Genomic DNA, 12,657 nt, shown 5'->3' on the forward strand with positions numbered 1-12,657 from the left:
GTCAACGTGACCCACGTCAAAGTCTTTTGGCCGCTGAATAACTCTGACATCAATAAAAACCATTTTTTTTAAACAACATAATTCTGTTTTTTGGGAAGCACTTTAAACCTACTGTAATAAGTATGTAGTCGTTAATTGAGTCATGTCAGATGCTAGCACCAGGGTTGGTGAGGTCAGTTATCGACCTTGCAACCCAGACGAAAGAAAAATAATAAAAGGTCTTACCGTTTCGGTAGATTGTTCTTCCTTGCTACTAAACACTTCATTTTCAGAACTCGTTTGGTCAGACTTATAGTCGCATTTCGGTAGATTAGGACATTTTCTTATCTGAAAAATATTTTAAAACATTAAAAATAAAGTTTAATTGAAAAGCCCCAGAAATAGAGGCGGCAACATGGGTATTCCTGGGTGTAAAGTGGGAATTTGTACAAAATCGTGGAGCGTTACGCCTTGATATTTTTGTATACAGGAAGATATTCGCGTCTGTGTTTCGACACATTGGACGGTTTTACTATAGTTTCGATACTTTTCATACTTAACTAATAAAGTATACGTTACCTGTACATTATCGCCTATACACCTCGCTTTGGACTTGCACCGCCTCGTGCGAGCTTGCGTGCCCACTCCACAGGTAGTTGAACATTGCGACCACTTTGACCACATCGACCAACGCGCTTGCGTTTCGTCTTCCTGAAATACATAATGTGCATGATGTGTTTGCATCCAATGCAAACAACTTACGCCTATTAACCCAATCAGAATTGGAGGAACAAGAAGTCACCAGTAGCACAGAATAAAGAATAATACATACTACGTATAGAACGACAGATAGATAAAATACTTTATTGAGCACAAGATACAGAGATAAGGACAACAGATACAGATAGATACAGGTAGATCAGAGAATCATTTTATTTTTTGGACAACTATGTGATTTATTTACCTTGCTATATCCTGACCAAACCAAGTGCTGTCTCACAAAATGATTTGTCAACACCGGAAATCGAGCCCAGGACTTCCGGATCGTAAGCCCTAATGCTCAACCAGTGGACCACCGAGGCATATCATGATGCATATAAAGATGAAGAAAGGGAATTAAAAACCTGTTGAAAGAATGTACCTCACAAGGTGGCATGTGACATTTTCTCCTCTCGTAACTCAATCCTTTGCAAGCAGACTCATCCAGTTTAATCTTGTTGGATTTCGTATTCTTATCTGAAAATTGAATTAGGTTGATCAATCATGCCTACTTATTGCTCTAATGTGAAGTAAACGTAACAACGAATGCCGCTTGGCAGAGTTTACGTTATCTTCCTCGACGCAACGAATAGGTACCATTAGATGCAGCGTATTACTTTCAATCTAGATAAACACGCACGTCTATTGATTGAAGCCTACGACGATAGCGTGCATGGAAATGTCCGCCGTCCAGGCAATGCCGAAAGAACAGAAAAGGGAAGAGGATTTTTTAAAATCATATAGGCTCACGTTTGACCACAATCTCACCTGATGATAAGTGATGTGGTGTAGGTTGGATCACGCTTACCTAGCAAATGACTATTCACTCTAGCCTTAAAGACTCCCAGATTATAACGTAAAGTTGGCTAACGGTTAATAGGAGTATAGTGACTGACACCATGAAAGAAGATACTTACCATAGGTGACGTTGTAGTCGTCCATATAATGACACATCCTAGACCGCTGTTGATACCCCAGGCCGCAGGTGACGTTACAAAAGCTCCATTGTGACCACCCACTCCACTTACCAGGCACTAAAACCATTGTTAGAGACTATAAAAACTGACTAGTACTTGATCCCACTGTTGGGAAAGGCCTCCCCTTGAGCATTCCTCCACTCTTCTCGACTCTGGCTAACCTCTCCGATAAACGTTCAAAAAATTATATCTATCTATTTATCTGTAAAAAGGAACATACAAAGAAAATAGACAGTACAAGTAAGTTTGTCTCTAACAAAGAGATTTCTTCCAGCTGACCTACGTCTACAATAAACGACTTTCAACTGGTGTTCTTTTATGAATGATCCTACAAATCTAAAAATCCTCGTAAGACCAGATTTTCCGATTTTTTTTTAAAAGGATATAGCGTTGAAACTGACTGATATTATCAGCATTAACACGTAGCCGAAACCAAAGTTGTCGCACAAAGTATCCTTTTATAATTTAACAAGCAATAAGATGATTTTGGAAATTTAAACACTGAAGGTGAATGAGATTCTGCACGGGCGGTAAGGGTCGCTGTTAACATCCACATAAGTAGCGACATCCACCAAAAGCTCACCTTGTACAATAACGTTGTACCGCCTATACGCGGTGCCAGCAGTATTCTCCGCGATACAGATGTATTGTCCAGCGTCCCGTACGTTCACGCTCCAAACAGTCAGCAAACTGTTGCCGAGGACTCGCTGGATATTGGACAAGTTCTCGCTTAGTTGCTGCGTGTCCTGAAAAAGTTAAAAATCATGTTGGTTCAAGAGAGTATATATATCCATATGAAGAAAGTCGACAAAAAGAGAGGAAGACAGATGAAACATATCGGGGCATATCAGATGAAAATTTCTTACCCCGACGGAAACGACACGTGAGTTTATGCACGTCGTACATTTCAGCACTGGTCCAATGAGCTGGCCTAGTAACTTACCTTCAACCAATTAATCCTCGGCAGCGGATTGCCATCAACTTGACATTTGAGTACAATGCTCCTCCGTAACGGAACCACGTGGCTCTCTAATATATTATCGCCAACGTTGTCCGCAATGGACGGTGGTTTCTCGATAGTCACATCAAACACAACTTCTGTGGTGCCAACTTTGTTCGTCATTATGCATGAGTATTGGCCAGAATCTGACACTTCGGTACTATTTATTGTCTGAAACAATTATTTAATCACAGAATGTAATCCTCTATATAGATAAATGGGTAAGATTGTCTCATACAGCCTATAAGCAAGATCCTATTAAAAGCAAGATATTTCTGGGTCTCTCTTTTGGGGTCTGCCAAAGTTGTGGTTTATTTGAGGTGCCTGGGCCACTTCTACTGAAGTCTTAACAAGTCAACATAGTTAAGACCTTTTAAGCCCACAGGTCTTCAATATATATCTATTCATATAATTTTTTTCATAATTTATAAACTGACCAATCAACGCATCTTGCGACCAAGACGCAATGAAGCAGCGTGGTGAAGTATACTCCTCACCACAATCAAGAATCAACCGGTTGACGGAAGGTCTGTGCCCAGCAGTATGGTAGCAGTTTATGTTATTTATGATCAATAAAACTAACTTACCAGAGTAATATTATCATCAATAAGCTCCACTCTGGGCGTCTCCGCGCTGATTTCTAAGTACGGGTGTTTCACCCACATGACGTGTGGTAGAGGAGTGCCCTCCGCAGGGCAAGTCAACCTCAGTTGTGCACCGAGCCGAGAATTGATCGGTTTTGAACTCTCCTTTGATACTGGCGGAGGCACTGGAAATTGAGAGTTGGTGTAGTCTAGATAGCAATATGACTAACTATATTAAGACTATATCGAAAACGACTAGACATAATTTCACCTGGTGTTAGTTATTTTTAGTACAAAGGGATGTAGTTATGTTCGTATAGTTCGTTATATGTAGGATGATCGAATTGACAGGTGTCAGAACAATCGTCATCAGTGATTCGTCTGCTTCGCACCAGGGTGTATTTGTGTCTGGCGTGTTGTCAAATGAACCACCTAATGAATCATCCTATATATAACAAACAACAATAAATACACACTCATTGGCATTAACACTACTCGAGCAAAGGGTATGAGGAACAAGGAATCAAACTAGGCATATTTTACAAAGCAGGCTTACCCATTCAACTATTTAGCAAGGCTAAACTAATATGATAATCGCAATTCAGTAGCTCCGTGGTTCGAATTGATTAACAAGGAATGCCAAACGGATTATTGTTCAAACAAAGAAAATTACCTAAGACGTCGACTAGATAAACATCCGTTGCATTTCCAACTATATTCCTTGCGACACAGGTATATTTTCCACTGTGTTCAACTCTCGCTCCGTTCGACTGTATCACTTCACCGTAATCTCTTGAAACCATGCTGTCGTCAAACAACCTGGGGAAAGTGTTCCTTCTTTTAATTGTCGACAAAAAATACGAGTGTATGTAATAGTAGATAAGTATCTACCATTTCGAAACGTATGATCGCTAGATGGACGTACATTGACCAAATTGGGAATGTGCTTAAAAAAGGTTTAGTATGATCTATTCTGAACTGGCGTGGGTGGATGAAACGATAGATGAATCGAATCAAATGGAATTCCATAGTCTCTGCTTACGCAGTGGGAAATAGGCGTGCGTTTATGTATATAATTATGTATTATTGCTAAGGAGAGGAAGTGGCGCAACAAACTCCTCAGTGCTGGCATGATGTATTGTAGATTTTTTTAGCATAGCATTCACTAGACTGCCCGAATACGACGTACCATCATAAGAAACATGAAGAATAATAACATTTTACGTTTTATTACCTTAGAGGAACATCATTCTTGAACCAGTAGATCTCCGGCATGGGGTTGCCATACGGATGGCAGTGCAAGAAGAAAGCTTGCCCGGATATCACTTCCAACCTCGTCACGTTTTCTGTGGAGTTGCCATTTTGGAATAAAGACTGGAATATTTTCGGCGGTTCTGAAAAAATAAATGTTTGGTAAAGATTTTGATATTACGAATTCATGTGTGGATAATATGAGTTTGTTTTGAGATTCAAACCCGTTCACAGTCGTGAGCTTATGTTAAGAGTTGAGTATGAGATCTTCAAAAATGTAATTTACAGGATCTGACATTTTCTGTACTTAATTGGGTCGTGTACTAGGTAGTAACTGATTTGACTAGTTGGAAAGTAGCCTATCGCTAGTTCCCAAGACACGTAAAAAACTGAAATCTCAGCCACGGGTGTTAAAAGAAGTAGAAGCATGGAAACACGTACCCAAAACATCCAGTTTGATGTCCCTCTCATCTGTGCCACCTTCATTAGACGCTATACACGAATACGTCCCAGTATGGCTGGTTTCCACTTTATCTAGTCTTAAATCTGCATAGGCTATGTCGTCATCATTTTGACTGATGACGTCGCCGTTTCTGATCCACTGTATCGTTGGAGACGGCTTGCCTGACGATTTGCAAGATAGTCTGACGTGAGAACCAAGCTGAAAATAAATGATGAAATATTTATGTTACTGGCTTGCTTCTCAAGCGAGGTTTGTACCCCGGTACTGGACTGGAACCAATTTAAGTTAGCTGGACCTTTATAGACAGCGATACAACTCACCACCTATCAAGTGGATCTAACAGAAAGCTCGGTGAGGATACTTAGTTCATCTTCCGATGGATGTACCTCTGACTACCTCAGGGATGTAGTCTTGAGTTTATGTTATTTTACTTTTATGTAATATACTTACAGTAACCTCTACCTTTCCTTCGACTGTTTCTCCCCCTGCTCCCCGGTACAAAGTCACTTCTTCCACCAAAGCAGAGGCCGTCACAGTCACTCTATATACTAAGTACGCGGCCCCGGCTTTGTTCACAGCGTTACAACGATAGACACCCTCTGATTGGTCGGTGATGTTCGATGTGGTCAGCGAATAGTTTTGAACGTGCCAATTTGTGTTACTGAAAAAGAAACGATTAATGGTGACGTATGGACGCTGGGAATGGAAATAAATCATTCGTGAAGTAATGTAATGAAGTACTCAGTAATGAAGGAACGATGAAGAAGATGGATAGGTAAAGTGTTTAAGAAGGGTTTTATTGGTGGTATGTTGCCTTTGATTTTGGTTTCATACAAAACCATTAACCCGGCCCAGGGGGACAGTCATCTTCTCTGCCCTCCACTGGTGCAGTTCCTGTTCGGCGCGTCCTTGTCGTGGGGGTGGGCGCCTCTTACTTCAGTAGGCCAGAGTAAGATGATAGCTGAGCTCGAATAGGGACCCAGACCTACGGGGTATAACGTAGAACCCTTGCCCAGGGATACTGGTGAAGACCTCAACGGTTGTAGAGGCGGAGATGGGAGCCATCGGTACGGCAATATAGGACGGAAGGGTCAAGTCACAGGGACCGTATTCAGTGGCGGAGGACAGGAATCCTGGTCCGGCTTTAAAATAAACTTCTCTGGGCAACATTCCACTCGCGTCAAACACGGTACTGATTGGCGGATGGCAAGTGGGAAACCACTGCCCCATTTTTCCCTAAAAAGTAGCATGGAGAATGCTACGCCGTACGACGTGGCTCTTGAATTAGTGATGATGCTGGATAAAAAGTAGTTTGAGGTTTTAAATTGAGCAATAACTTTTTATGAGCGGCAGATAAAATACAACTTACTTGAAAACCCACGTTATATTGGGTGAAGGTATTCCTTTAGCGTTGCATTCGAGAGTGGCGTTCGTTCCTTCTTTTAACTGAACGTCGAGTACATCGAAGTCTGATATGAAGGGTGGCACTGAAATATAAAATTCACTAAAATAGCTGTCGGGTAAGGGTGTTTTTCTACCAGAGATGTGTTATGCTGCGTTGTTATGAATGCGTTTGATATCCACCTATATATTAATTGGTCCTTACAGCATAGCACTGGTTGAAACGAATTCAACTAATCTATGATTTTTATATGGAAGGATGCGTGTTTTAGATGGTCGAGTGGTATAACTATGTCAAGAGCACAGTATATCCAGTAGACGCGCGTTCATAGCGTATATTCCTCGCCCCGCTCCATAGCTTAGCATCAGTGGAATCGGTCAAATAGTTTCGTAGCTTTCACATCCTCGCAGCATAGCTATATAGAACATCTCTGTGGAAAAGCACCCTTAAAGTTGTGACCAGACGAAATCGGGTGACGGTATGCAACTGCATCGCGAATATACCACTTCTCTGAGTGACTGTTCAATGCAACCTTGTCACACAAACCTAGGATTAGTTTCTGGCTTGAATTTTACTGTGACAAGGTTCTAAAGGGTGAGACAGATAAATATCTGTACCAAAGAAGAAAGTATAACATACCTGACACGTCCAAAGCAAACTGCCTAGTAACAGTGCCATGCGGATTACTGACGATACATTTATACACTCCTGTATTGTGTAACTGTATATTCATCAATTTAAGCTTCTCTTTATCTTTGCCCAGAAGTGGCTTTGAATTGAACAGCCATTTCGTCTGAAAAATATATAGAACATTGTGTTATGTTTTATTGCCAACCTTATCGACCTTCCCGTGAGACAGGAAGTTTCCAATTAAGCGGGTATGTATCGGGTATGGAGCATACTTTACCACGCTGCTCCACTGCGAGTTGGTGGTGTTTGAGCTAGTAATAAACCACCCGAAGGCCTCTAATTTGGCTTAATGACTAGTGTTGTAACATGTTTCAATAGTTGGGACCGACAATTTATGTGCTCTCCGAAGTAAGGAGAATGCCACGATGACTGACCGCTCCGACATTGTTTAACTTTGTTGATCGGGATCAATCGACTAGTACAACTGCTACGGGCTCCTATCACACGACATTTACCTTATAGTGAAGATACATGCGACATATACCTTAGAGTAATTTTTTACTCGAATGGAATTAATTCGGAATTGGCCATCAGATACGACACGATTCGTTTATAAAAAACATCATAGAATGAAAAATTGAAAGAAAGAGAGAAAGGGGTAGACCTAGGAGAACAATTATGAAACAAATAAAAGAAAAGGTGCAGGTCGTGTCGTATCAGGAGGTGAAGGATTTGGCGAGAGAAGAGAGAAATGGCGATTACTCTACCGACAAGAGCGCAACTCTTAAATAAAGAGAAAAAACACATCCGAAGTGATTTTTCAAATAAGCACTATAAGTTGTTTTCACTCCAAAATTACGAACAGTACCAACCTTAGCCGCTGGTTTCGCGTCAACCTCGCAACCGAAGTACCAGTCGTCTCCCTTGACCACTTGCGCATCCCCACCAGTGCACACCAACCTAGGCCCCCACTCCACTACGACCTGGACGGTGGAGTAACTCGACATCACCGTGTTACTCACTACACAGGCCAAAGTAGATGCATTATTCCGAGTTATATTTGGTATGTGTAAGTGCCCTGTTGATATTAGTTTCGCATCCTGAAAAAGAGGTGAAACATGAGTCTTTTCGGGATATCTGACTCTCCGATTTTATCAAATCCAAGGTAAGGTATCTTGTCAATCTATACAGGGTATTAGTGACATCATCGTAACGAAAACTTTGTGGGTTCAGACCATGATTCTGAGTTGCAATCAAGTGGAATTTTCCGTCGCAAAGGTATGGAACTGAAAATAATTAAAGAAAATATTATGAATTTTGCGACAGAATATTCCACTTGATATCAACTCAGAATCATGGTCTGCATCATCCCCCTCACTATTCGTTACGATGTCACTAACACCCTGTATAATGTGTAATGTACCACAGAACATGACTTAAAATTGTGTTTTAATCTACTATGAAGGGTAGAGGTAACAGTGAACTGTGTAATTTTTTTGGTTTATAAGTACACTTTTTTTACTATTTCCGAATAATAACCAATACTCGTATTTCCCACTCTAGAACTCATCTTCTTCTATTGTGTGGGTTGTGAGGTGCCTAGTGTCAGGGTTATTATTGAGTCGCCAAACTCACTTACATCAGTAAGTAGTAAACGGGACCACCGATTAACGTGCCTTCCGAAGCACGGATCATCTTACTTTCGGACAATCAGGTGATCAGCTTGTAATGACCTCACCAAACTAGGGATCACAAAGTGATTTTTGTGATATGTTTCCACCGGGATTCGAACCTGTGACCTCCGGATCGTGAGCTCAGCGCTCAATCACTGGTCCACATAGGCCATTAGAGTCCTCATCATATTATGTATTTGATTCATTCCACCAATTTTCATCACATATCGAACCTTATACCATTTTACTTTATCCATAGAGGTACTGGGCACTGGACACTCAATGGTTGCGTTCGTCCCTTCAACCACCGTCACGGATGTATCTGATTGCTCGGCTTGCATTACAGGTAGCGCTGTGGAGCATGTTAATTATTAATTTATCTCTCTCTTTCCCTTTATTTAAGAGCTGCGCTCTTGTCTGTGTTACTCTACCGAACGGGGATCAACTGCTTCGTTTTAAATAAGTAGTTTTTAACATAAAATAATTGAGCATTGAAAGTCATGTCATAAGTGTGTGGTGTTTGTGCGTAGCTTGGATTAATTTAAATAAAATCGCACATAAAACTTTTTGGACTGTATTTCTAAATTGTCATTTTTAATTTTTCATTATAATTATGGTTTCAAACTTTTGAGAGTTGGAGTAAAAAGTGTTAGACGCGGCGCCATCTTGCGGTCGAATAAAAAACAAAAAAAAAAACTAGTGCCACATTATTTCATGTGAGGATTCGAACAGTGTTATAAATATCTGGTGCAAGTGTTATATTTGCAAACTATCAGCGAGGATTTGTTTTTATTGTGTGAGAGTCGTGTGAGCCCAGTGTGTTTTTAAAAAAAATAGACATTATTCGAGTGTAATTATTATTAGTGTGCTGCAGTGTGCTTGCTGACTTGCTGGTGAAGTGAACGGTACCACTAAGTGTATAAAAAAAATGTAAAATATAGACTTACAGTATATTTCAACTGAAACAGTTTTGTTCACAGATCCTGCCACATTTTTGGCTACACACGTATAAAACCCACTCAGTTCTTCTGATGGTGATTTTATTGTCAGCTTGCCATCTACCTCCACACTATATCGGGAATCTAAAAACAGTAAGTGGTTAATTAAGTCGTAACTCATAAGACAGAATGTCCTTTCAAATTCCATACCCTATTGTTTAACTATTGTGTAAGGACCTCCGTGTACCAATGGGTTGAGCGTTCGGCTCACCATCCGGAGGTATCGGGTTCAAATCCCGGTGGGGGCATATCACGAAAATCACTTTGTGATCCCTAGTTTTATTAGGACATTACAGGCTGATCACCTGGTTGTCCTAAAGTAAGATGATCCGTGTTTCGGAAGGGTTAAGCCGTTGGTCCTAGTTGGTAGATACAGATAGTAAAATAATGTTTTATTCGTAAATTAAATACATACAATTAGTCAATTAAAAATTAAAATTACAATTTAAAAAATACCTAAAAAAAAGTTACCTTTATCCAGATAATGGTTGTCTTTCGCCCAGATGACGAAAGGTTTGGGGTTCCCAGTAGCTTTACAGGATAATATGAGTTCCGTATCTTTATCTGTCGCTATGTACGGCCCACTATAGTTGTCTGGGAGTATTCTAGGAGGTTCTGAAAAGTATACTAAACGGTATTTATAACAAAATTTTATGATTTTTCTTTTAAAAAAAAATAAAGAACGTCTAGGGCCCGGTGCCGCGATTTTTCTTGCAGCTTCTTTTCCCTAGCTTTACAGGTTGTGAGAAGCTGCAGTAGTTTTAGGCGGATGAGACGTTCGTTAATTAAAATCTGACGATTCAAAGTGGAACTATGTTACCTACTGAATGTTGTTTCTTTACAAGTTAATACAGACTGTAAGCCTGGTAGATACTTATCTACATAATTCAATTTATATAAGACGTTTAAACCCAGCTGGATTGCATAATACACGAAGTTCTGTAGCTTATTTGGGTGGCAACAAAAATAGAAAATGTAGGGTTGTCCCTATGGGGATGAAATGCCAAAAGTTGTATGAAATTAACTTCCTCTCATCATTATAATGCCAGTATTGTTATAGATTATAAAGAAAAAGCCCGAGGCACTACACTACCACTTCAATAAAGATTGTATAACAGCGTAGATTCATTAATAGTACGTACCAATAACGCTCAGGTATATGGACTTCTTAGCAAAACCAGCCAGATTCTGCGCAATGCAATCGTAGACGCCTTCGTGTTTTGTTGTCACATTCGTTATATTCAGAACTCCATAGTCGTTAAAGCTGAAAAAAGGGTATAATTTACAAAAAACTACGCTTATATTCCCGAAGGGGTGGGCAGAAGTCTACAGTACATGCAGCCACACAAAAAACTGACTACCTTTTGTTGAAAGTCACCAGAAAATAATTAGCTGATTTACAATGGTATTCAAATCCTAAAATATGGACATGGACCGTACGGTGACAGATTACTACCCTATAGACCATAAAGATAGACTAAGAACAGAACACATTTGTATAACCCGTGTGAATTGAAAATACACCTCGATGGTATGAAACTACCTTGACGCAAGGTGTTCAGTTATTCGCCCTCGTTTTATACCTTACATTTTATAAGAGGAATCAATCGCTAAAGCTCACCTCAAATCAGTAGTGTTTTTCGATAATATTTCACCTTGGAACTCCCAAAATATACTAGGTATGGGGAACCCAACAGCATCGCAGCCTAAAGTTGTATTAGCTCCAAGACGCACATTCTGCTTGGTAAGTAGAGGAGGCTCTATGTACGGTGCCACTGAAAATTACAAAACATAAAAAGGCTATATACGTCCTACTGATGGGCACAGATCTCCCGTCAATCAACCGGTGCGGTGGGGGTATGGAGCATACTCCACCACGCTGCTCGATTGAGGATTGATGGAGGTGTTTGGGCTAGCTCGGGATCACCAGTTTAACGTGGCTTTCGAAGCACGGAATCATCTTACTTTTTCGGACAATCACGTGGTTGAGTTTGGTATGTCCTACCCAATCAAAGGACAGTGTTTTCGACAATGTTCCCATCGGGAATCGAATCTGGACCCCGATAACCCACCGTGTACGACATTTTAGGGTAGATCTTCGAACACTGGAATCTCTGGTCTTTTTGCAAGTATCTAGTTAGAAGTTACGAAGTTGGCGACATACATAAGTTCTAACTGCAAACGCAAAAAGTCAAAAGATTCTCGCATATTTTTGCGTTTATGGTAATGATATTGACATCTGGTGTTCCAAGAACTGCCCTTCTCCACTTTTAGCACTATCTCACACTATATAAATAACACTAGTAATATAGGAAACTTACCCCATATGTAAACAGAGTATACAAATGATGCGTTTCCATACGTATTTTTAGCGGAACACGTATATTCGCCGAAGTCGGTTAAATTGGCCACAAATCTGCAACAAAGATTGGATAGCCTCTGATAATGTGAAATCTAATTACAGACATATAGGGCTAAGCCGAGATTATGGAATTGCATTTGCTTGTGATCCTGACACACTTATCTTTTAATTTTAATGAGGTTCCTAATTCCTATTGGGGGCAACTGTAAATCAGACGTGTCTAGTGTGAGAAACGGGAGCATAAATCAAAGAATAACACTACGTGTAGAACGGTAACTTTCCGCCCCGCACCGATTCGTATCGAGCTGATTTACCTCACCCCCTCTGGATCTTAAGTAACGCGAAGGGCGCGGGGTCTGTCTCGCTGGCACTAACGCGGTATGGTGACATACGGTAACCATTACATTTTTGTAAAGAATTCCTGGGATGTGACAGGATAAAATAGCCATAAATTAGCATTAAAACGGTCCCAGTGTCGTCTCTTCTACGGTCATGGGCATTAATATGTATACACTTTGGTACCATGTCACATTAACTTTTTTGACAAATTGAATTGTAAGTCTCACTAAATGTCAAATA

The 12,657-nt window shown here is 40.4% G+C and overlaps 1 protein-coding gene across 1 annotated transcript in view; it reads right to left on the minus strand.

The window, feature by feature from the left end:
- The window catches only part of LOC126375622 (hemicentin-1-like), a 40,750-nt gene that overhangs the window by 5,608 nt on the left and 22,485 nt on the right, over nucleotides 1-12,657 (minus strand). The window contains exons 22-41 of the mRNA XM_050022605.1: nucleotides 12,038-12,132; nucleotides 11,338-11,491; nucleotides 10,859-10,980; nucleotides 10,188-10,331; nucleotides 9,666-9,800; nucleotides 8,952-9,070; nucleotides 7,918-8,145; nucleotides 7,055-7,208; nucleotides 6,383-6,500; nucleotides 5,464-5,674; nucleotides 4,992-5,211; nucleotides 4,534-4,693; nucleotides 3,973-4,118; nucleotides 3,303-3,484; nucleotides 2,659-2,886; nucleotides 2,299-2,461; nucleotides 1,656-1,772; nucleotides 1,121-1,215; nucleotides 559-690; nucleotides 226-327 (exon numbers count right to left, since the gene is read on the minus strand). Of these exons, the coding sequence (XP_049878562.1) occupies nucleotides 226-327; nucleotides 559-690; nucleotides 1,121-1,215; nucleotides 1,656-1,772; nucleotides 2,299-2,461; nucleotides 2,659-2,886; nucleotides 3,303-3,484; nucleotides 3,973-4,118; nucleotides 4,534-4,693; nucleotides 4,992-5,211; nucleotides 5,464-5,674; nucleotides 6,383-6,500; nucleotides 7,055-7,208; nucleotides 7,918-8,145; nucleotides 8,952-9,070; nucleotides 9,666-9,800; nucleotides 10,188-10,331; nucleotides 10,859-10,980; nucleotides 11,338-11,491; nucleotides 12,038-12,132 (3,025 nt within the window). The remainder of the gene's footprint in view (nucleotides 1-225; nucleotides 328-558; nucleotides 691-1,120; nucleotides 1,216-1,655; nucleotides 1,773-2,298; nucleotides 2,462-2,658; nucleotides 2,887-3,302; nucleotides 3,485-3,972; nucleotides 4,119-4,533; nucleotides 4,694-4,991; nucleotides 5,212-5,463; nucleotides 5,675-6,382; nucleotides 6,501-7,054; nucleotides 7,209-7,917; nucleotides 8,146-8,951; nucleotides 9,071-9,665; nucleotides 9,801-10,187; nucleotides 10,332-10,858; nucleotides 10,981-11,337; nucleotides 11,492-12,037; nucleotides 12,133-12,657) is intronic.

The sequence above is a fragment of the Pectinophora gossypiella genome, chromosome 19 (genome assembly GCF_024362695.1).
Source record: "Pectinophora gossypiella chromosome 19, ilPecGoss1.1, whole genome shotgun sequence".
Taxonomy (NCBI): domain Eukaryota; kingdom Metazoa; phylum Arthropoda; class Insecta; order Lepidoptera; family Gelechiidae; genus Pectinophora; species Pectinophora gossypiella.